Raw genomic sequence first — 24,503 nt, forward strand, 5'->3', positions numbered from 1 at the left:
CCCCCCTCTCTTTTTTAAGCTATAACCAGCTTAAATAAAGGTTAACAGACAATAAACACAAAATGTGCCAAACAAAGCTTGAGTCCAGTGGCACCTTTAAGACCAACAGAGTTTAATTCTGGGTCTTAGCTTTCATGTGAATAAACTTTGTTGGTCTTAAAGGTGCCACTCAAACTTTGTTCTGTTGCACTGGAACAGATATTCTTAAGTACCACTGCTAATGAAATATTGAGCTGCTATCCTACCTTAAGCATGTGTGGACAGGAGGTGTTGGGTGTACCCTAATAATTTGTTCAAGTAACTTTGTGAAGTCTTTTGTACAGTGTAACCCTACTGCCTATGTAGAAGAGCCCTCTTGAATAATTCTGGATTGCATAGATTCAGGTGGGTAGTCGTGTTGGTCTGAAGCAATAGAATAAAGTTTGTGTCCAGTGGCACCTTTAAGACCAACAAAGTTTAATTCTGGGTATAAGCTTTCATGTTCATGCACTCATTTTCAGATACATTGAAACAGAGTCATCAACCATTACATGTAGGTAGCAAGTGAGGAGGATGTTTCCCATATCTGTAGACTTCTGCAAATGTGGGAACTGTAGCCTCTGTTCATAACTGGGTCACTGGTCACTTCTTCAGTTATGAAATATCTGTAGAAGAGAGCAGTGGCTCACAAAAGCTGATCCCCTGCGACAAATTTTCTTTGTGCTTTTCTGGTTTTGAAGCAGTTTTTCTCCAGGTAGGCTCGCCAGCTCTGAGTTGGGAAATACCTGGAGATTTTTGGGGTGGAGCCTAACCAGTGGGTGTTGCCTTCTGACACACTTCTGGTGATGTTAGGGGGTGTGGCATATGCAAATAAGTTATGCTAATGAGCTCCTGCACCTCATTTTCTACAAAAAGACCCCTGGATAACAGCACAGTGACAAAACATGCTTCCACCAACACTGAAGATTTGCTGTACAGAACTAGTACTGAAGTCAAGAGGTAGAAATCATAAAAATATGCAGCAATCAATTTTCATTTCGAAGGTTGTGAAGTTCACTACAATTACAGGAAACACAGCCTAATAAAATAGGTTGTTCCCATGTAACTAAGTTCTTAAGTTAATTAACCACAAAGAGATGCTACTCCCTTAGGCTTTTGGGGATTAACTGCAGAACAAAAATTATTATATAATTATCTCCATGCATCAATTAAAATATATATAGAAATCAAAATGAAATGGATGCATTTCATAATTATGACCTAAAACCTGCAGCCATCAAAATCCAAAAATATTTTTCCATGTTGACTGGAATTACAACTTACCTCTAGAATAGTAACATTAATGGTAGCTGAGGTTTCACCTTCTCCTAAAAGCAGTGATCCCATCAGTGCTATGTAGTCACCTCCTGGTTCAGCCAACATCATTTCTGTCTGATTCCTTAAACCAAGCAATCCTGGGACTGTTGCATAGGTGACATTGATAATACCTGGTAAGTGTGCAATAAATTTGGTTTTAAACTTTAAATTCATGAATAATTATAATCAGTATGTGAAATGTGAGAGGAAAATACTTTTATTGGTCCTAGACCAACAGACAGGAAACAAAGATGCATAAAAAGATTTACTCCTAGTCATAGATCTATGGAAGAACTGCTAATTTGAATCTAATCTATTTGGTCACAATCAAAGGGCTCCAAGATTGTTACCTGTAATTGCCTTAATTTATATTAAAAGTACAGATAACCTCAAAACCCAACATAACTATTTCTTCAAATTAAGCTTAGTCTTCTCAATTTGATCCTGATCCATGAGATTTCCAAACAGCAGATCAAAGAACTTGTCATGGTATTTTCCAAACGAATACAGTGAGTGGTCTTTTGAAAACTAATACAGCCAGTAGCCACTGAAAATCTTACTCAATTTCATTTTTAATACACTGGAAGAGCATTGGTATATTCCTTTGCACGGCAGTGTAATTTCCCAAGCAAGTAATGTGAATTAGAAGTGTCTGAGCTGCACACCTTCAAGGGGGGGAAATGCTAAGAAAAAAGAAGTTCCTGACTACAGTGAGCAAGAGAAGACTAAAATTAGCCTACGCCACGTATCTTCCATCACATACAAACCTAACGATCCAAATTCTCTGTTAATAAAAAGCTGAACAGTTTTATTTTCTTCTTGGACCAAAACAACTCTAGATGAAGAAGCAAAATTCAGAACTCCGTGTGGTTCATCACTAGCCTCTACTGTCAAAACGGCTTCATAACCTTGGTTGTCTAGCACAGCAGCTCCAGCAGAACTAACTCCTGAAAAAGAAATCAATGGGACATATTAAAATAGAATGGTCATCTGCAGAGCTGTATCATTTTAAATTGGCACAACATGTAGAATGTTTTCCTGGAGATGCTGAGAAGTTCATCATTTAATCAGGGCAATGAATAAGCAAGGATGATATTCAGTTTTCCTAACTTTGCATTTTTCAAGTATGCCATAATCAGGGGTCATTTCGCAGAAAAAGAGGTGCAGGAGCTTATTAGGATAACTAATTAGGATAACTTAGGCCCCGGTCACATGGGCCAGATAACGCTGGAGGGAGGCGTGGCTTTTCACACCGGTGCAATTTAACGCACCAAAATGTGATCAGACACTGCGGCAGCAAAGTGAGGTTTTGTTTGTCAGTGTGTGTTTTTGGCGCGCGTCAAGAGCGCGCTTGAGCAATCACACGTAGGTATTCCATCGATGGCCCGTACCAAACCATTTGCTAGTAGGCTTTCCTGGGTATTTTTTAACTCTGGATCTTTGGACGGATGCTATGGGTTGGCGATGGGTATGCTACGCTTGCCAGATGTGTCCTTGTGATTGCGCCTGTATACTCCGCCCGACATTCATGCCTCTCCCGCCGCAAATGCCGCGTGTGAACAGGGCCTTATTTGCATATGCTACACCCCCTGACATCACCGGAAGTGTGTCAGAAAGCAACATCCACCGCTCAGGCTCCACTCCAAAAATCTCCAGGTATTTCCCAACTCAGAGCTGCCGAGCCAGCTTTACACTTTGACTAAAGACACTTTAGGTTTCCTTTGCTCTTGCAGGGAAGCTACCCTACAGCAAGCATGAAAATACAGATCAAGTTAGTATGCTTTTGCTTTTTCTGCAATAAATCAGGAAAACAATCAAAAGATTATTTTGGCAACAACATGCTCGGGAGAGATATTACACTTTACAGCTTTACACTTTGACTAAAGAGATATTACACTTTACAGCTTTACACTTTGACTAAAGACACTTTAGGTTTCCTTTGCTCTTGCAGGGAAGCTACCCTACAACAAGCATGAAAATACAGATCAAGTTAGTATGCTTTCGCTTTTTCTGCAATAAATCAGGAAAACAATCCATTTATTTTGGCAACAACATGCTCGGGAGAGATATTAATTAAAAGGGCAATGTTTATAGCAGTCTTGAGGAGCATGTGTTCTATTGCACCTTCACACACATTAAGACCAGACAAGGTATAATCCCAAACAGACATCACACCAGCAGCCATGTAAATTACAGCCTTTCACCTGGCTGCTTAAAATATCAATCCCTTAGAGAGGACTGATTGCAGTTATCAAACAGTAGTATTAGCAGGCACAAGGGTCAGGTTGTAAAGCACAGAAGTAAGTCCCACTGTACTGGGGAGGACTTACTCCTGAGTAAATGTGCTTAGGATGGGGCTGCACAAGACAAAGAAAGGTGCCTGCCAACTAAGGTTGCCACCTGGACATGGGAGAGTGGCAAATGTCATATCCCTTTACTAGAGGTTTAATATGCACAATTTGGCAGTTGAAGCTTTTCAAGGCATTGCCCTATATAACACTACTTGATAATTGCTGCAGAGCAAAATTATGTTTGAAAGTTGGCAATGCATGTGAGAAGGTGCAGAGGGTGGCCACACCAGCAGATATTGCAGGGTTGTGTAAAAAGTAACACAAACGAAGCTGCAGGAAAACACAAGGTCAGTTACATAAGAGGGTAACTCTTACCTGGATCCAAAAATTGCAACACGGGGAGGGGAGAGGGGGAGGTGTAACAGAAACCAGTGCGTCTGACTGTTACAAAGAGGGGCAGTGGTGCGGTTAGCGCCACAGGAAGATGCACGGCAAAGGCACACGAAGAGGCGTGGCCTAGGTGCCAAGTAGAGGCAGCATGACATGGCAGCGAGAAGAAGGGGGCATGGCAACTGTGCCAAGTCCGGCTGCCAGAGGAGTGGGCATGCCATGTGCAGAAAGAGGGCAAGGTGCAGTTGCAAACAAAGAGGGAGCAACGCTGCTGGAGGGCTGGAGCAGGAGCCGGGTGGGCTCCAGAAGGGGGTGTGATGGCAGGGCTCGCCAGAGCGGCAGAAGCCGAACCGAGCAAGAGGGTGTTTACTCTTTGCACACTGCTGGCCTGTGCAGAACTGACACTGAAAAGCAGAGGAGGAGACGGGCAATCACGCATGGATCAAAAAACAACTCCATCCACGCACACACACACCCAAGGGGATACTGCACCCAGCGGGACCATACGGACTAGTAACAGCAGACAACGGGTTGGGGAAGCCTGTAGCGCTCTCGCAGAATAACTAGAGAGGGCTATAGGGAGGAAAGGGGGTGCGATGCCGGCTTGCCCAAGATCGGAGCAGCTAGGGGGAAAGGCAGGCAGAAGGGCGCGGAGAGGGGCTCCTTGTGCCAGTCAAGCCCAAAAATTGTGGCCCTGGGTGACAGCAGAGGCGAAGAGTGCAAACCGAGTTTGCACGAGGGAGAAAGCGATTGCGGCCAAGGCGAGGAAGGCAGCCAGCCAGCCAGTGGCTGGAGGAGCACCGCTGTCAAGCATTCCCCTATCTGCCTGCCAGTCCCCCTTGGCTTGCAGCAATGTCAGCAGGCGGACTTCCCTTCCTCCACTTACCTCCTGCCGCTCGCCAGCTCCTCTCCCTCCTTCCCTCCCGAAGCTTGTTTTGAAATTCACCTTCCCCTTGCAGCTCCCCCGCGCCCGCGTCCCCTTCTCGCCGCCAGTCCCCTCCCCTCTGCTGTCCCCGGCACAGGCAGCCTCACGTATGTGGCTGCAAGCAGCCCCTGGCCTAGAGCACTGGCTGGGAAGGAAGGCGCTCACAAGCCGGCCTACAGCGACGCTCGGAGATGCAGGAAGGCAGATGGCGGGCTGGGAGAGGCTATGGGAGGCTCTGCTCCAACCAGAGGCCACTTGCCACTGGCACACAGCAGCACGGTGCTCTTCCAAGGCAGAGAACCAGTGGGGGAAGAGGCACAGGAGGAGGCCGAGGTGGAGCTCCTCATAGGAGGAGCTGCGCCACAGGTGGCATGAGGACAGGCAGTGCCTGGGCGGGCTGGTGGAGCAGCTCAAGAGCCAGCTTGCGGCAGCGCTCTGGCGGGTTGGCCAGCAGGGGGCAGGGCTTGCTGCATTGGCCCCCCCCCTGGGCTCCTTACTGCCAGAGCGTTGTTCCAGTGTGCTCTGGCAGGAAATGAGCCCTGGCCATAATGAATACAGCACAACATAAGACACAACATACCCTTGTTCTGCCTTCAAGGTAACATGTGGCTTTGTTTTCACCAGTCTACTGGCTATGATCTGGGGGGAAATGCAGTATGAAGTGAAGGCAGGATGCCTCAGCCCTGCCAACTTTTGATTGCAAACACTGCTGCAGCATCCACGTGGGCAGCCGTGTTGGTCTGAAGCCATAGAACAAAATTTGAGTTCAGTGGCACCCTTAAGACCAGCAAAGTATTATTCAAGGTATGAGCTTTCGTGTGCATGCACCTGGGGAAGTGTACATGCACATTAAAGCTCATATCCTGGATAACACTTTGCCAGTCTTAAAGATGCCACTGAACTCAAACTTTGTTCTACTACTTCAGCATGATATGTATGCAATCTCAGGGGTCACACATGACTTAAAAGAAACTGCAATTTAACATCAGAAATAGTGATGAGCCATTCTGCTTCCCCAATTTACAACAGAATAGGTTTGAAATAAATCTGAGTGCTTCTCTCAAACTCATGCATCTCTCTCCAGTTCCTTAAACACATCTAGCAGTAGTAGTATTACCTAGGAGGCCTCACAACTGAACTTTCATTCAGACCTAGACTATAGCCATGATAGCATTCCAGATATCAAGATGCCCCTGGTAAAGGTTTCAGGGATCCATAAGAGCTAATACTTTCCTATGATTCCTAGCCCCCTAGAGTACCACCAGCATTCTTTAATCTAACTGAGGACCAGTCAGGACCCTGCCTCATCACTGCTGCTGCCATGACAAGATAAATTTGGGTAAGAAAGGAAAGGGGCACTGATGGCAACCATGTGAAGGATGAGTGATGGAGTGAGCTCATTCTCAGCCACATCAGACTGCCAGAGGAATTTTCCCTTGATTCAGAATAGGCTAGGCTGGGAAGAGGGGCCAAATTAAGACAATTTTTTTTTTTTTAAGAAAATGTATACCACCTGAACTTTGCTGACATCATTAATCAGATTATGCATGAGACAGAGCAGGTTGAGAAAGAAGTACTTTTCTCCCATTCTCACAGTACAAGAACTTGTGGGCACTCAATGAAATTGCTGAGCAGTCAAGTTAGAACAGATTAAAGGAAGTACTTCTTCACCCAAAGAGTGATTAACACATGGAATTCATTGCCACAGGAGGTGGCGGCGGCTACAAGCATGGGCGGCTTCAAGAGGGAATTAGATAAGCATATGGAGCAGAGGTCCATCAGTGGCTATTAACCACAAGGTATAGATAGGAACTCACAGTCTGGGGCAAGTGATGCACTGTACTCTTGGTGCTGGGGGGGCAACAGTGGGAGGGCTTCTAGTGTCTTGATCCTACTACTGGACCTCCTGATGGCACCTGGTATTTTTGGCCACATTGTGACAGAGTGTTGGACTGGATGGGCCATTGGCCTGATCCAACATTGGCTTCTCTTATGTTCTTAGAAGGCTAAAAAAGTTTTTTAGCATAATAATAATTAAAGATTCCTTATGTGATCCCAAAAGTTTGCTTTAGAGATTTTTTCTCTTCAAAATATATGCAATGTACATACATTATAATTTCACAAATCTTAAGATGCTGATATAGAATCTATCCATGTGACTGGGGAATCCATGAAGCAAACTGTGCTGTATGATACAGCAAGAATGTGGAAATTTATCATGTGGATACATGCACATCACACACTGAATGACTAGCATTTAGTGGTACATACGTGGATAAATCCAACAAAACAGACAGTTCTTTCATTTCACTTCACATCATCTCAAACACAATACTTTTCAACTGTTCGACACACTCTGTGGCAAACTAGCTGTTCAGTAATTGAGTAATAGCATACACATGTGCCCCAGACCTAGAGTAGCCCAGATCTCTGAGTTTCTACAATAAGACTTTAAGTTACCTTGAGTTCTAACGTTATGCAGGATTACTTGATATTCTTCCTTTTCTTCTGGGATATGGTCATCTAGCAGATGAACATAAAATGTTGCATTCAATGATCCCTGTTATTTAAAGTGAGGAACTGGTGAGCTGCCACTCAACAAAGTAATGTAAACTATGAATAGTAATACATCTTTGGTTTCGTTACAATCACAGCATATTTTTATCATCTGTTGTAGCCCATCCTGTGCAGCCTCCTATACAACAAAAGTGGGAGCAGAACTAGAGGACTCCAACCAACTTGCCTGTGCAGAGAAGGGGAAATTCCATTATTATGGGTTCTAGTCAGGACAAGGCAGTTGAAGTACTAGAAGCTCAGTGATAGTCTGTATGCCTTAGTAATACTGTATGAGACTCAATAGGCAGCATCTACTTCGTTCCCTCCCTGACCTGATGAAATTCTTTCATGGTGCTCTTAGTAAATAAGTAAATAAATCAGATAAGGAAGTAAATGCTGCTCTTGGGAATTAGGTTCCATTGCTCCCAGCTCAATGACAGCCATTAATATTCCCTCTTTTAATGTTAATGAAAAATAGATGGCTTTGGTTACCTCCAGAAAAAAGATCACACCAGAAACATTTTCAAAGTTTTGTTCTGCATGGTGACCAACAATTTTCCAGTCTACAGTGCAATTTCCAGCTCCTGGGGCAGTCCTTAGGACATGAAACTGCAACAGTTCTCCTAGGAATTAAAGAAAGCACACCACCATATTAACTACAAGGAAATACATCATTTTTGCACATACCTGAGTAGGATTTTCTCCTGTGCAGTCTCCACTGCAACCAATGGAACTTGTCAAAATACAATCTACATGTTCTCAAGTTGGTCTAAGTCATTTCAGTAGTACATGCACCTAATGGGTTTGGGGTAAATTTTCACCAATACTTGTTTTACTCATACACAACCCTGGTATTTGAGACATGCACTGTAACAAATAAAACAATCATGGTAATATTCTTCAAAAACAAAACCATAATGTATATTTATAAAAAAGCTTTGCTTTAGAGATCCTACTAAGTGGGCTATTTCAGTGTTAGTGGACAGAGTTGTCCAAATGCTCAATCTTAAAAAAACAACTATCATTAGTTATATTTTAGAAGGCAGTGACCAGATGTAAAAAAATGCATGCTGAGAATTGGAAGCAAATCAGATTATCACCAGAGCATGCAGACAGGCTAAGAAAGACCCTCCTCTTCAGTCTTGTAGATGAGAAAAAATAGTAAATGCTGTATGTACTAGCTATCTCATGTTAATTCCTAAAGCAGTTTAATAGCAAGAAACAGGCATACTGTGTAACATTGCACTGTTGTGGAATGTTACACTATGCATGCAGAAAAATGCCTGAAATTACCTGTGGTTTCCATTTATTTGAGTTTAAAACTTACATGGCATCACCAATGTTACTTTTTTTTTAATTCCAAGGAAAGAATTCAGAAGAGATTAATTAATTACCTGAGTGCACACATTTGTCAACATAAACATATCATATGCTCATTTTTATTTTAGTACAAGAATATATTTATATGTGTAATATAAACATATGACATAAAATATTACTCAGGAACATGAGTTTTCTGGATAGCCATAATTTTTATGAAAACAGTGCTATTTTGCTTTTAGGACAGCATAAATAATTGTACCAGACCAGAAACTACCTTTTCTTCTAATCATGTAGAAAGCATGAATAAATTAAACAAGCATGACTAACTGATATGATTAAATAAACCCTCGTATAAATTCTGGAGCTTTCCCACAAACACGGAATACGCAGAATTTACCTTTCTAGATTAAAAAAAGATATTTTTCTTGCTGGAAACTCATGTCCCTGGAATATTATGTCTTTAGCATTTTTCAAGTGCACAATGTTTTGATTTGCCAGTACATACAGTATTGCGTGGACCAAAGGAAAGGAGATGTATATAGCATAGAATCTTTTACCGTATAAAATAGTAAAGCATACGTACTTCATAAAATAGTATCATATTACACAAGGGTAATTCATTATTGAAAAATTTGTTGTTGGGTTTTAAAAAAATCTTTTTTGATCTCTTCTAAAACTCTGCAATTGTAAGTCCTTGGAAAAGCAGAAGGATAAGAATGCCCAGTTTTCCTTCCTTCCCTTGTTTTTTCTCTCTTTCTCTTGTTTTAAAGCACGTTTCTATCCCCATAGAAAGGCCTGGATTATATATTACTTAGGAAACCTTCTGAAACCATAGCTTGGCTATATTTCCAGCGGCTGAGGGTAGGGCTTCACTGTCCCTTTCTGTGAATAATGCAGGAACAGAATGAAATATGTGACATAAATACATATTTCCAAGTATCTACACTGGCTATGTTCAACTTCACCTGGCATGTAAGGCTTATTGTATTTATTGGCTCTCACAGCTCCCATAGCCCAGATATAACTGCGGAAATGTGTGTTCTTGTTATTGCTCTTGTTTCAATAGACTCTTGGAGGGCTGGAATAAAGGCAACAATTTGATAATTTCCAGGTATCAAATCTTTACTTTTAACATGGGCAGAAGATAAGATGAGATCTTATCAATTTTCCAGTGAACAAAATTGGATTGTGTATCTTTACATAATACAAGCATATATATTATACACAAAAATAAATGCATTTTTTAATTTTAAGATAATCAAGTAACAGAAAAGGCCAGCATATTTAAGAAGTATTCCATGTTTTGTTTATTACAGTACTAAGATTAAAATGATTGAGCCAATATTTATTGTATTGTAAGAGCTAATTACATACTTTTGTACAAAAATAAAATTAAACCCTAAATCAGTCAAAATATAGTGTTTATATTAGTACCTTAATATAATTGCTACAACTTTACTTTTCTTCCATACATGCCTGGAGACAACACAAATCTAAAGACCAGTCGAGCAGGTTTATATTTGTTTTCCCCAACGCCATATTGTTTAACACTGTACTGAAATACATTATGTCCTATTTGAGAATTTTGCACATGCATCACAAAGGTAACTCTTAATAGTATACAACATAAGTTGTCTTTTACCATAACAGCAAAATGCACAAATAAGATACAGTATATTTCAACACATCATTATACAACAGTATTTTATATTATTTACAATGTATGTAAATGGAGAACTGAACAACTACTGAATAATGACAGACAGTCCTTCAGTGTGCCTCCAGAGAGATTCACATTTTCGACATTAATAGAATGGAACTTTCCTCAAAGTACCTGAATCTAGATTTTTCAATATATTTGTCTAGATTTTCAATCTGCCTTGACTGTTACAGTTTTAGAATTGATACGGTAGCTCATGTATACAACAGAAGGCAAGACAACATCAAAAAGGGACCAAAATATAAAAATATATGCAGTTGCAGATGTCCATTTAAAATACTATAACTTGACTTGTTCAATTCCGACAATTAGATGTTTTCAGAAAATTAATTTGCTGTTACTTTTTACCTAACTTAATATATGTGACCAATTTCCTTTGGAGATAAGAGAATTATGCTATTTTTAATTCCTTTGTTTCTACAAGTTACCCCCTTCTAGTACACCACTAATGATATTTAGAGTACTGGCTACAGATTTGCTTACAATGTAGAATCCTAAATATACTAAACTGGAAATCAATCACATTGATTTTATACAACAAAACAGTTAGGAGATGACTATCGCTGTAATGATGATATAGTGATCTAGTTGTAACTATTTTAAGAAAAAAGGTCACATATACACAGTACTGGACATAATGAAACGAATCAACTCATATTTATAAGAGTGACAGACAGCTGGTAACTGCCTGTTTCTGGCACTTCAAATAGAAATATCTGGCTTTTGAATCCCTTCTATCAAGAAAACACTAGAAGGTTCCAGTCAGAGTCTACATAAACATATAAATATTTATTTATTTAGGGAATTTATATGCCACCTTTCCAGAGACCTGCTTGAGGAATCCTATAAGTAAAACAATATCATTAAAAACAATAGCAATTATCAATATAAAAACTAGACATGGGCATAAGAAGCACAAAACAGGAATGATTTTCTAGGGGCTGCTGAGATGGGAAGGAAGCATGCTGGTAGCAATGGAATAAGCATCAGCTGTATTGTATAGGCTGCACATAAATGATCCTGAGCCCACAACAAGCATCAGAAATCTGTTCTAAACCCTTATAGGCCTCATATAAATGACAGTGATCACAGTATAGAGATATTGATAAATAAAATATATCAACTCCGGTCAAAATTTGAGCTGGAAAGGTATAATACCTTATCTTGGCATAAATTAAATCAATATATCTCATTCTCAACATGGCCCCTTCTGTTAATACTTAAATTCAGAGACTAGGGTCCCAGGTATACAAAAAAATCTGAAATCTTAAACACACACACACACACACACGGGGAACCCCAAGTGATAAAAACAGTGACTGTTGTTTTAAGAAACAGGTGCCCTCTGTGGCATTGATAGGCAACCAACCACAGTAGTATTCAAGCTTTGATTGATTTCTTTCAGGAAAAAGAAGAGGGAGGGGGCAGGGCTCTTTTCAGGGCTGTTTTGGCCTTTGAGAGATGACTCATTGAGGCCAGGCCCAACAGACTTCCTGCTACATGACTTTCACCCTGCTTGGCTGCTTGCCACTATTCAATAGCAGCCACTTCAAGAGTTTCAGACCAGGATCTGACAGACTCAAGTCTGAATCTGCACTCCGCTATGGAAGTTCACTGGATGACTTTGGGCAGTCACATACATGCAGCCTAGCCTATGTCACAAGGTTGTTGTGAGGATAAAACGTAGCAGAGCAGAATGATGTAGGAAGATGATGATGCTTTGTGTCCCCATTATAAGAACAACAACAAGAAGAAGAAGAGATTGGATTTATACCCTGCCCTTCACTTGGAGTCTCAGAGCGGCTTACAAACTCCTTTCCCTTCCCCTCCCCACAACAGACACCCTGTGAGGTAGGTGGGGCTGAGAGAGCTCTGACACAAACTGCTCTTTTTCAAGGACAGCTGTGCCACAGCTTGTGACTGACCCAAGGTCACATCAGCAGGTGCAAGTGGAGGAGTGGGGAATCAAACCCAGTTCTCCCAGATTAGAGCCCGCGCACTTAACCACTACACCAAAAGGCAGGATATAAATGAGGTAAAGTGTTATTGATGCAATGAACATGAAATTAAGCAAACTCCGGAGGATGGCAGAAGACAAGAGGGCCTGGCATGATGTGGTCCATGGGGTCGAAAAGAGTCAGACTCGACTGTGCGACTGAACAACAGAGGGGCCGCGGTGGCTCAGAGGCTAAGATGTGGTGGCTCAGAGGTTAAGACACTGAGCTGCAGACCGGAAGGTCAGTAGTTCAGCAGTTCAAGACCCTAGTGCCGAATGATGGAGTGAGCTCCCATCTCTGGCCCCAGCTCTTGCCAACCTAGCAGTTCAAAAGCAAGAAACTGCAAGTAGACCAATAGGTACTGCTTCGGTGGGAAGGTAACAGTGTTCCACGCACCTTGGCGTTTAGTCATGCCAGCCACATGACCATGGAAACAGACAGCTTGGAAACAGAGATGAGCACCACCCCCAGAGTCAGATTCGACTAGCTCTCAAGTAAGGGAAACCTTTACTTTTACCTTTTATAGCTGAATGGGGAGGCAGATAAAAGTTAGGTTGGTGAGAATGAAGGAGAGAATGAAGCAGGGAAAAATGAGGATATGGGGGTCAAGAACAGAGAAAGAGGAAATAGTGCGGCAAAGGGGTACAGGGGAAAGTGAGGTGCCCCCGCCCACAAGTCCTGGCCAGATCCTCATCACACAACTGGGCCCAGTCTGGTAGCTTGGACACATCTGAGCCATACTATTCCCAAGTAGAGGCTTGCCAGGGGGATGGAAGGAGGAAAATATTAAGGTGGGGGGGGGAGCAGATAAAAATAGGCTGGTTGGTGGGTGGGAAAGAGAGAAGAGCTCTCAAGAAAGGAAAGGAAGAAATAGTGGAGGAGGGGAAATAAGATGCCTCCCAAAAGTTCATGTGGGTACCACGCTTATACTCATTCTATAAGTAAGTATTCCATAAACACTGAAATGGAGGATTCCAAAATTTGTCAAGTTAAAGACAAGCTGTTAAACAGGGGCTATAGGCAGCAAAAAAAACCTGTCTTGCAATGGTTTTTTGGGGAGGAAGAGGTTTATTATTTGTTTAAGTTCTGATCCATGTTTAAAATATGACTGCAGATCCTTTCAGTGGCCAAGTTCAGCCTGGCAGTTTGCCCTGATATAGGCCCGTGTGAGGAACGTTTCACAAGCGGATTAAAGAGGCCGTTCACACAGGCACATCTGTCCGGCATTCCCCACCCATACTCAACCCATCTTGTAGCACTTGCCTCCCGAGTTTAAAAAATACCTGGTGAAAGTGGTAGCAAACGTGGAGAGCACGTTTATCCCGCTTCATTCCGCTTCCCGGAAGTGTGCTAATGCTAACCACTAAAAGCTGGGAACAGCCCGTTTTAATAATGTGCGCCGGCTGTTTACGCTGACTGACCTCCTAGCCTCACTCTGTCACCATGAAGGTGCAGGTTAAGAGGGGGTAGTGATGTCGCCGGATGTGCCTATGTCCCACAGCGGCCGGATCCTGCCCTATTTGCCGCTGCGCCTAGGCGTCTGCTGTGAAGAAAACATCGCTTACAGCCGCACCTCCAGGCCAACAGTGTGAACGCGCCCTTGCGCCTCCTCTTGGTATGCTCCCGCATCAGTCCGTGAAGTGTGACCGGGAAAACCAGGAACAGTTTGTTCCGGCTCTTTTTTGCAATGACTCCCTCCCACTTCAAACTGCCAACCTGAACTTGGCCAGTGTTTCTCTTACCACTTTCAACTTATATGGTAACTGGAACAAACCCTCACTAAGAGAAAACATAAATAAAGGGGCAAGTTGCACACAGAGTAAGCGAAGCAAATATAGACAGGAACCCACCTTCATGTCCAATAACAGATCTTGAGGCTGTCTGAAAGCTAAGAACTCCTGCCACGTTGTCATTGGCCAGAATAACTATCATGACAGTGTCAGAGCTAGGGAGAATACGACTACCACCTTCAGTATGCGTCAAACTGATTATAATGCTTTCATCATCCTCTGGTTCAGAATCATCTAAAATGGTCAGTGTTATCTCCTTCTTTGTTTCACCTGTCAAGAGAATGGGAGACAACTGAATATAGCAGTGCTACTGCATGTGATTTTAGCAGTGACTCAAACAGACTGTTTGGTAGAAAAGACACTGAAACTAAATAACGAACTCTCTGAGTTTCCTAGGGGCAAACACTTATGAAAAAAGAACATTCCGTTCATAATACTCATTATAAATTTCCCTTTATTTTCTTTTGCCGACAGGTCATATGTCATATTTGGATACTGCACAATCATGGGCTACAAACCCATGGTTATTGTACTATAACCTTAAAGTAAATGATTATGACCTCACTTGCCCCCTCACTCTTTGTTACAGGCCGGCCTCAGCCCTTGCCTTTCTAAGGCTGTTCCATAGGATGGTTATATGTACATTGTGCTATCTTGTAATCTCCCAAATTCCTTACCTTCAGCAAAAATCAGGATATCTCCTTCCCCTATGAAATCCAGATTTGGGCTAGCTGTGCCACCAGTTATGCTCCACTCCACTAAAACCTGTCCCAAGCTACCATCTGTTCTATGTATCACCAACTGCACAGTGTTCAGAGGCCATTCTTGAACTTCTACATAAAGACCATTGTCAGTTGTATTAGGACAGATGCTGTAGATCACAAACACACCAAAGGCATCCCCATTCATTAGTATGACAACGGTAGTGGTATTTGGCTGTACTATGGTTGGCTGATTTTCAGCACTGGCAGTGATGTTCATCAGTTCAACTTTTAACAGAGATACAATAAATTTCTCATCCAGTTCAGGAAAATCATCAGGAAGTATGTTAACTGTGAGATTCACAAACTCTGCAAGTTCTGCCATTATCACCCGCTGGTTCATAACAGATCCATAGTCACTATTAGCAACTGCTTGTGTACTGAAGAGTGTGGATACAGAGGTAAGATTTTTCTTGTAGGTCCAGAATCCTGAATTGTTGGTTAATGGGCCACTCAACACTGCTGCCCAAAAGCATGATCCAAAGGCACTGGAAAAGGAAAAGGCTGAACATGCGTGTTCTTTCAGGCACAGAGTTGCACATGTGTACAGTGAATCCCTTGTTAAGGAAACATTCACTTTAATCAGTTGTGTTGGGTCAGGAGCTCCTTGCACAGGTGCTTCATAATAGGACAGTACATCCAAGCCTTGTTTTACTGCAAGAGTCACAACATCAACTTCAGAAGTGCTGTAGAAAAGCTGTAGCTGACCAAATCTTCCACCACTAGAAATTATGATAAGCAAGAAAAGAATGTTAATTATAAACTTAGAATCTGTATATTTGGAAAATAAAATATTGCAAAAGCAGTTAACAACGTTTAACAAATGTAGGACCCCAACTGGCCTCAAAGGGTGGGGGATGAAGCATATATTCTTCCAGGAGCTCATTGGAGAAAGAATTTAATGAAAAAATAATAAAGGGGAAATTCATGGAGATGGTGGAAGAAATGAATTAGCATTATACCCAGACTAAGGATTCACTCTAACTCTGTAGGTATACTACTGCTATAAATCTACATAGTTAATCAGTTATCATGAAAATTTTGCTTCACACAACATTGTAACCATAGGCTGCTTTACAGCAGGATCCAACAGTTCCTTTCCATTAAGAGTGGAATACTGTCCAACAAAGGGACAACTGCCTCCAATAAAAATTCTTAAATATATGAGTAAAAATCATTGGATTAATCCCCATGTGATAACCAAAGACAAAAAACAGACCATAAGCAGTAGAGTTATAAAACTAAGGTATGAAAAACATACCTTCTCATCACTGTTATGTTTGCAACTGAGCTTCTATCCAGTGGTTCTTGAACTCGGTACATGGAATGATAAAAGCAGACTGTGCCGTATGGTTTGTCATTGGCGGGAATGATAACATTTGCCACTCTATCTGGCCCAATGGTACCTCCATCGGAGGCCTGACTTAATTCCACTCTGATAATCTGAAAATATGTTAACCACATAATTTAATTATGAAATGAACAACTGAAACTAGGTAATAACCACTAGCAAATGTCTCCTACGCATGTTTATTTTAGATTGGATTGCTCAGAACTAACAGTGTTCAAAATGAAAGCAAGGGAATCAATTCAGCCTTTACAGACAAACACACGTGATATAACTTAGTAGCTATTAGGCAGCTTGTCTACATTCTCATTGTTTGGTGTATCCAAATTTAGATATTTCATGTTGATTTTCCCTAGACCCTACTATTACTAGAGATAAGAAATATGGGAAAGGACCAGCAGAAATAAGAATATAATCATTAGACATAGCACATCTCCAGTATGAAGGACCAGCAGATACATGTTTTGTGTCTTGCTGTTAGGTGAGTTCTCAGTATAGGTCCCATACTAAATTTTGCTCTTTGCCTTACTGGATTATTTACTAAAATCACAGCGTTTTACAGTTATTACCATCATTTTGGTAATATAAGAAGATTTCCAGGCACCATCACCACTAGGCATGTGCAAACATATTCAAGATGGAGGTTCTTTGGCCAATGACCGCGTTCCCTTTTTCAGTTCTTGTGCCACAGTCTTCTGTACGTTTATGTCCATGTAGTAGGCTACCACGTTTAAACAGCAAATCTGACAGATGTGTACACATGCTCACACACACAAAAAAAGTACACTGATTCATCAATATTGTCAGAGAGACACATCTAAATATTAGTCAGGACTTCAGGATATTTCAACTGACAACAAACAAAAGGTTATTATTAGATGTAGCACTTACTGTAGTATGGTAAGGGACTAGAATATGTATGCTTTGCTTCTTATACCTAAGTAGTGCTCTTGTGCCAAATTTACCTCCAAAATTCCCATACCAAAGATGAATTATTCCTGAAATTCACAGTATGAAATCTGGGTAGAAGATCTGCTTTGCATGCAGAAGGTCCAAGGTTCAATCCCCAGCAGCTTGGATTAAAAGGACCAGGCAGAAAGGACCCTACTTGAGCCACTGGTAGTCAAAGTAGACAATACTGACCTTGATGGACCAACAGTCTGATTCAACATAAACCAGCTTCATGTGTGTTCATATTTAGTATCAACAGCTTCAAAGCCACAGTGTATGAGGCAATACACTTGGAAACTGTTTTTATTATTCCCCAGCATGTATTTTCATGTGCAACTGATCATTAATTATTATCTGTACTAATGTGTGCTTATTATAAAATACTACACATTTATTTTCACATGTTGCAGAACTCACCTCTTGAATTTCTGGAACATCATCAGCCAGGATCTTTAATGTTAACTTCTGCATGGTTTCCCCAGGCAAAAAATGAATGTTACCCGAGGAGTCCTGCAAATCACTGGTAGCACGCTGCCCATTAATGGTAGCAACCCATTCAACCATCACATTGCCAAGTGTTCCAGCATTGCGAATTATTGGCAGTTCTATCATCACAGTGTTAGACTCAGGCTCCTCAACCATGACTTCAGTCACCTGGAAGACTAGAAAAGTGGTTTCCCTGCTGGTATCTTACAGAAAGCCTTTGCTGTATAAAGTGTGTTTTAATACATCTTTTAAATATAATTAGTTTTTATGAAACAGAATTATTAAGCAGCAGCAAGTTTAGCAAACCACAATTTAGGGCCACATTGAATGGTTTTCCACACAAGAGCCATAATTTTAACACTTAGTTTGAACATTATTTTTTTTTTGCCATGGCCTCTGGAAGAGAGAGAAAGCTAAAAAGCTATGCTTCACTTTGTCCCACATCTTTGGCATTGCGCTGAAGTGGCAAAAATGAACTCATGAAACTGTGGTTCAGAACTTCATTCTGTCATCAAGCTTGCAGGGTGATCCTTTCAGACTGACAGCCCACATGGGATTCGGTAAGGCTAAAATGTATCTCTAAGCTCCTTGGAGGAAGGGTAGAACACTGATAAACATACCAAACTCTTAACTGTACGACTGTCATATTAGCAAGGCAATATTGCACCCTTCCCCACTGTTAAACTGCTATCCATCTAGCTATTATTTATATAAACTAAATTAACTTGAAAACTAGCTAAGGGCCCATCAGTATAATAAGGTATACCTGTTAACATCATATTTCCCTATTAGGGGACCTGCTGCTCTCCTTTCCCTTTTTGCTTTCTACTCATCTCTCCCTTTGCTATTGGATGGTCTCCTTTAATGACACAGAGGAGGTATCTGATATAACGGAATAAAAGGAGATCATTTTAACCCTTGGAATCTGAATTCCAAGGTTCATGAGAATCCTGTATGATACTAAGTCCAATAGTCAATGGCAATACACCACAGGCTTTCAAATGATATACTGTGGCTTCTGGGACAGAAAGACAACACTTGGTGCTGAAAGAAAACAATGCATACTCTGACATTTATGAACCAGAATATCCAGAAAAAAAGTTCAAAAGTCCCAACTTACCAAAGGATCCATATGGATCATCAGAGGCCTCAATGGTTATAACTGCCTGAGTTAGGCCTCCAACTGATGCTCCCCCTGTTGTCTGATTGAGGAGCTGCACAAGCAAGGACTCTTCAACCTCAGGGTTGATATCATTTATGATATAAATTGGCACAGCTTTACTGGTCTCTCCTTCTAGTAAGAGAACATCTGATGAGGCTACACTGTAGTCTTCACCTGTATGAATATTAAAAGGTTGCTTAAGTAACATTACCCACTTGACCTATTATTCAAAAGCAAAACCATATCAGTATTTCTATGGTTTCCCAAATGATTGCATGGAAGTTTGGGTGCAGTGAGGATCAAGTGGTGGAATCTCAGTTTAGGAGAAGTATTAGGAAGCATGTTTAAAAGGGTGTCAACTATTGGCCTACAGCCCATCACATAGTTTGAAAGATTTAAGGCAGAGGTGTCGAAGTCATTTGTTATGAGGGCTGCATCTGACATAAATATCACTTTGTCGGGCCGTGCCATGTGTGCCATAAAATATAACACAAGGTACCGGAGATATAAACTTTATAAAGATGATTTCAGATGCCGAATGGCAATAGCAGGCGTTATTGGATTAGGTGTGATATGCAGAGGGGTGGAGATATCAGCATTAGTGTGATATACAGAGGCGTGGAGATATCAGCATTGGTAATGCTGGGGAAACCTAGGTCTCAATTTGGTACAGGAAGATTCAGTCCAGGAGGATGCAAAGAATAAATGGAAATAAGTCTAAAGACTCACAAAAGCACATACCTTACCACAATTTTTGTTAAGTCTTTAGAGGTGCTACTGGATTCTTACTCTTTCTACCACTATTAGAAACCACAACATTCAAAAACCAGTGGGGGGACATTTTAACCCTAACTGACCTAAGAGTAGCAGTTCTCTTACAAAGGAATTTCAAAGGGAGATTAGAAAGAGAGACTGCTGAATTGCAAATGATCATGACACTCAAGACAATGGAAACTCCTGGACTGAATTGAGACCTAGGTTTCTTCTGTTACTACCAATGCCTGCTATTGTCTTTTGGCATCTGAAATCACTTCACTCTCCAAGATATAAGGACAGATGGACTCACATTCCAACTGTATCTGAGGAAGTAAGCAGTGATTCATGAAAGCTCATGCCCTGTCATAATTTTTGTTAGTCATTAAGGTACTGCTGTACTCTTGCTCCCTTTCACTAAAAATGAGCGCAAGCTGTACTGTTAGGTTTGGGGCGGTGTGGGACACAAATAAGACAATCAGTGAGTCTAATATTGGCCACTCTTCTCAGGTAAGTGTGCCCCAGCACATCCAATCTGTGCCACATCCTTTCCTTATTATGCATCGTGTTAGGGCAGAAGAGCAGTAAGACCACTGGTTGGTTGATGTGGAAATATTAACTAACATTAGGTACAAAGGAGGGATCTGTCTTGAGAACCACCATGTCCTTATGGAATATACGTAATTCCTCACAGGCTGACAGTGCAGCCAATTCAGACACCTGTCTGTCCAAGGTTATGGCCACTAGGAATGCAACCTTCCAAGAGAAGCACCTGAGTTCTGCTGACTTTAACAGTTCAAAAGAAGCCTTTGTGATTGCCCCCAAAAACTGTGTTTAAGCTCCATGTTGGGAACCTATGCCTAACTGGTGGTGCCAGTTGCTTAACTCTCTTAAGGAAGTGTTTGATATGCTTATTAGGAAATAAGTTATTCAGTCTTTTAGCTCCTAGAACAGAATTAAGGGCAGCAGAGGTCATTTCGGGGGGGAACGCGGGGGAATCGCAGTTCCCCCGGGTGAGGTACGGGGGGGCACATGACGAAGCCCCGCCCCCCGCTTCCGGCCGCCCCGCTTCCGGCCATCATTCAGCCAGGAGGAGGCAGGAGAATAAGGAGGGTAAGTTGTTTCCTCCCTGCCTCTCCCCACCCCTGCCTGCCTGGGGCCAGGGAGGGCCTTCGCGGGGCTTCCTCGCACTCCCGCCGGCCTTGCAGGCCCACCGCTGGGCCCCTCATGGGGGCGGGGTGCGTGGCCTTATGACCCACTTCCGGTGATGTCAGGGGGTGTGGCATATGCTAATGAGTTATGCTAATGAGTTCCCCTAGCTCTTTTTCTACGAAATGACCCCTGAAGGGCAGCCACTTGTTGTCTAAATGTGAAAGGTTTCAGTCCTATCCATTATTTAGGAAAAGGACGATGTCTTTGTATGATGGTTCCAATGGATCTAGATTCCTCTCATCTGCCGATTTCCCAAAGCTCCTCTAAGTATGATTATAAATTCGACTCATAAAAGGTCATCTGAAATGCAGCGTGATATCTACAACTTCTTCAGGAAAGCCGTGGTGCACTAGATCTGACAATTCAATTTCCATACAGTCAGCTGTCGCTGTAGCCAAGCCAGGTCTGGATCGGCCCCTGGCTCAGTAGGTTCTTGACTGTTGGAAGACTCCACGGCATTGCTGCTATCATCTGTCCTGTGTCCAGATCTTTTCTGCTTAACCAGTCTGCTTCCAGGTTGGAAAGACCCTTTCGGTGTTCCGCCCTCTGACTCATCAGGTTCCTTTCTGTCCAAGTTAGAAGTAGACTGGCTTCTTTGAATAACAACATTGATCTGGTGCCACCATGGCAGATGATACGCACTTTTGTAGACCAGAACATGATGGCCTATTAAAAGCAGCTGATACTGTGTGATGCCTTTGTCTGGTCCCATTTTCCTCTTTCATATCTAAAGAAGATAGTAATTTTCTTGTATGACTTGTAGGATATGTCTCAATGATTCCATCCAGAATTTTGATATTTTTTTGACCCAACTGTTCAAACACTTCGAATTTAGAATCACTCTCCATTCCCCTGACCTTTTGGGGACCACAAAGAGTATCGAGTATACTGCTTTGAATCTCTGGTCCATGAATATCTCTTCTATGGCTTCTATCTCTAGAAGATGAAGGATGGCCTGATGTAACAGAAGGCATCTCTGGTGAGATTTGGGTGTTAGGGAAGAGAAGAGATGAAGAGAGAGAAATTCTATTTTTTAGCCTTCTTCTACTATGGATATTCATGCATTATTTTTCTTGGATGATGAATTTTTGTTTTGCCTGAAAGTGGATGGAAGTCTTTGGTGAGTTCTGGCTCTGTATCCAAAGGATCGAAATCCTTCAATGTCCCTTCATCTAAGAGGCAGCCTGTAACCTCGAAAGGAATGTATTTACTTACTCCTAGCTTCCTTGTCTCTTATATCAGACATAGACAGCATAGCTTTTTTCTTTTCGTTTCCACTAAAATCTTGTCTAATGTAGATTCTCCAAGCAGTAGTCTTCCTGAGAACATTTCTGAAGAAAGGCTGCTTTGAGCCAGATGTTCCTTCTAATGATGATATTAGCCACCTGTTCTCTGGCACAGAATTGTATTGAATCCCGAGAGGCATCTGAGGCAACTGGGTGGCTCTTCTTATTTTAAGCAATGTCCTTTTTAGCTCTAAGGGATCTGTGTCTGGGATTTACAGCAAATTGTCTGCCCAAATAACTATGGCTTGAGTAAAGTTGGATAACACAACTGATGCCCTGATGGCTAGAGACAAAGCTGCATGTGATATCTTTACTGTTTCATTTTTGTGATCCACTGAGCCCTCGAGGCCATTTTCACCATCTATAGGTAACACCAGAATGCAGTGCAACCACTGGGGCATCCACCAGAGGTACTTTGAGATCCTCTATTGTATCGTTAGGCAATGCATAAAACTTTGGCTGTTCAGGCTAAAGAATTTCCACTGCCTGGTAGTGCCCATTCTACCTTAATGTCTTCATCGAAGAAGTCTAGGAATGGTGATACTGTTTGGACCCTAATGGGTCTTCTTAAGCCCTCTGCTGTCTAGACTGGCATTTTCTCAAACGCCCAGTTGGTAGTTAAGAGTACTGATGGAGAATCCTTCCCTCAGTGATGCCTTCTTCCCTGCCTTTCTGTAGACTGCTTCTGAGGCCGCTGGCAACAGGACAGCCTGGAATGGGTGATTGAAATGGAATTCTGAAAGGGAGCCCGGAAGTGGTAGGAATAGGCCATGAAGATCCCAAGGCCTGGGCCATCTATTCTGTGAGACTGGACAGGAAGAGCACCACTGCACACACAGAGAAAAGTAAATCAAAATTCTATGGGAGATATTAAAGGTGATTCTAGATACAGCCATATAGTCAAGTACTAGATTCTAGATACAGCCATATAGTCAAGTACTAGGCCCCCTGGCGACTCGTTGGATGAGATGGTAGAGGACTGGAATGTCCGACTCTCTGCCGCCATCGATGAGATCGCTCCCAGGCGTCCTCTCTGTACTCGCGGTAGGCACGCCCCCTGGTACACCCAGGGGTTGCGGGCGCTGAAACGAGAACTTAGACGATTAGAGAGACGGTGGCGTCGCGCTCGTGACGAGGCCTCGAGAACATCTTATAGGACGTTTATGAAATCCTATGAGGTGGCAGTCAAGGCCGCTAAGAAGGATTTCTATGCGGCTGAGATTGCGTCTGCGAGCTCGCGCCCGGCCCAATTGTTTAGAGTGATTCGGAATTTGACAACCTTGCCTCAGGGCGAGATAAAAGTTAAGGAATTGGAACTTGGCTGCGAGGCTTTTGCGAGCTTCTTCGCAGATAAAGTCCAGGGGCTCCGCCATGACCTCCCCGCCACAATTGAGACAGTGAGTGAACTTGAGGCCCCTTGCACGTCTTTGGGGCCGGGTTTAGAACGTTTCAATCTACTCAGTCTGGACGAAGTGGACAGATTGCTCGTCTCTGTGCGCCCAACCACATGCGACCTTGATCCGTGCCCCTCTTGGCTCATTAAAGCGAGTCCTGGGGGGCTGCGAGGCGCCGTTCGAGATATTGTTAACACGTCTCTCTTGGAGGGGCGTTTCCCGACGGCGCTCAAGGACGCGATGGTCCGCCCTCTCTTAAAAAGACCATCTCTTGACCCGGCCGAATTGGCCAACTATCGGCCGGTGTCTAATTTGCCCTATTTGGGCAAATTGATAGAGAGGGCGGTGGCGCTACAGTTACAGGGCTTTTTGGAGGATACTTCAGTCCTGGATCCCTTCCAGTCCGGCTTCCGCCCAGGTCATGGGACTGAGACGGCTTTGGTCGCCCTGACTGACGATCTCCGGAGACCTCTGGATCGGGGTGGTGTGGCAGCACTGGTGTTGTTAGATCTGTCGGCAGCGTTTGACACTGTCGACCACCAGGCTGACCCATCGCCTTGCCGACGTGGGGATACGGGGGCTTGCCTTGCAATGGTTTGCCTCTTTCCTCCAAGGTCGGGGACAAAGGGTGGCTCTCGGGGATCAGCGCTCCCATAGGCACCCCATTGAGTGTGGGGTGCCACAGGGAGCTGTGCTGTCCCCGATGCTATTTAACATCTATATGCGCCCCCTTGCCCAGATTATCCGGAGTTATGGGCTTGGGTGTCACCAATATGCGGATGACACCCAGCTCTATCTGATGCTGGGTGGCCGGTCGGACTCG

General features: G+C 42.7%; 1 protein-coding gene across 1 annotated transcript in view; it reads right to left on the bottom strand.

Moving 5' to 3' along the window:
• ADGRV1 (adhesion G protein-coupled receptor V1) overlaps nt 1-24,503 on the bottom strand; it is a 373,937-nt gene that overhangs the window by 281,387 nt on the left and 68,047 nt on the right. The window contains exons 28-36 of the mRNA XM_015427126.1: nt 18,994-19,209; nt 17,805-18,049; nt 16,350-16,531; nt 15,005-15,810; nt 14,388-14,597; nt 7,990-8,120; nt 7,402-7,501; nt 2,103-2,282; nt 1,303-1,466 (exon numbers count right to left, since the gene is read on the bottom strand). Of these exons, the coding sequence (XP_015282612.1) occupies nt 1,303-1,466; nt 2,103-2,282; nt 7,402-7,501; nt 7,990-8,120; nt 14,388-14,597; nt 15,005-15,810; nt 16,350-16,531; nt 17,805-18,049; nt 18,994-19,209 (2,234 nt within the window). The remainder of the gene's footprint in view (nt 1-1,302; nt 1,467-2,102; nt 2,283-7,401; nt 7,502-7,989; nt 8,121-14,387; nt 14,598-15,004; nt 15,811-16,349; nt 16,532-17,804; nt 18,050-18,993; nt 19,210-24,503) is intronic.

This window comes from Gekko japonicus, unplaced genomic scaffold (genome assembly GCF_001447785.1).
Source record: "Gekko japonicus isolate JY-2015 unplaced genomic scaffold, Gekko_japonicus_V1.1 scaffold573, whole genome shotgun sequence".
Lineage (NCBI taxonomy): Eukaryota > Metazoa > Chordata > Lepidosauria > Squamata > Gekkonidae > Gekko > Gekko japonicus.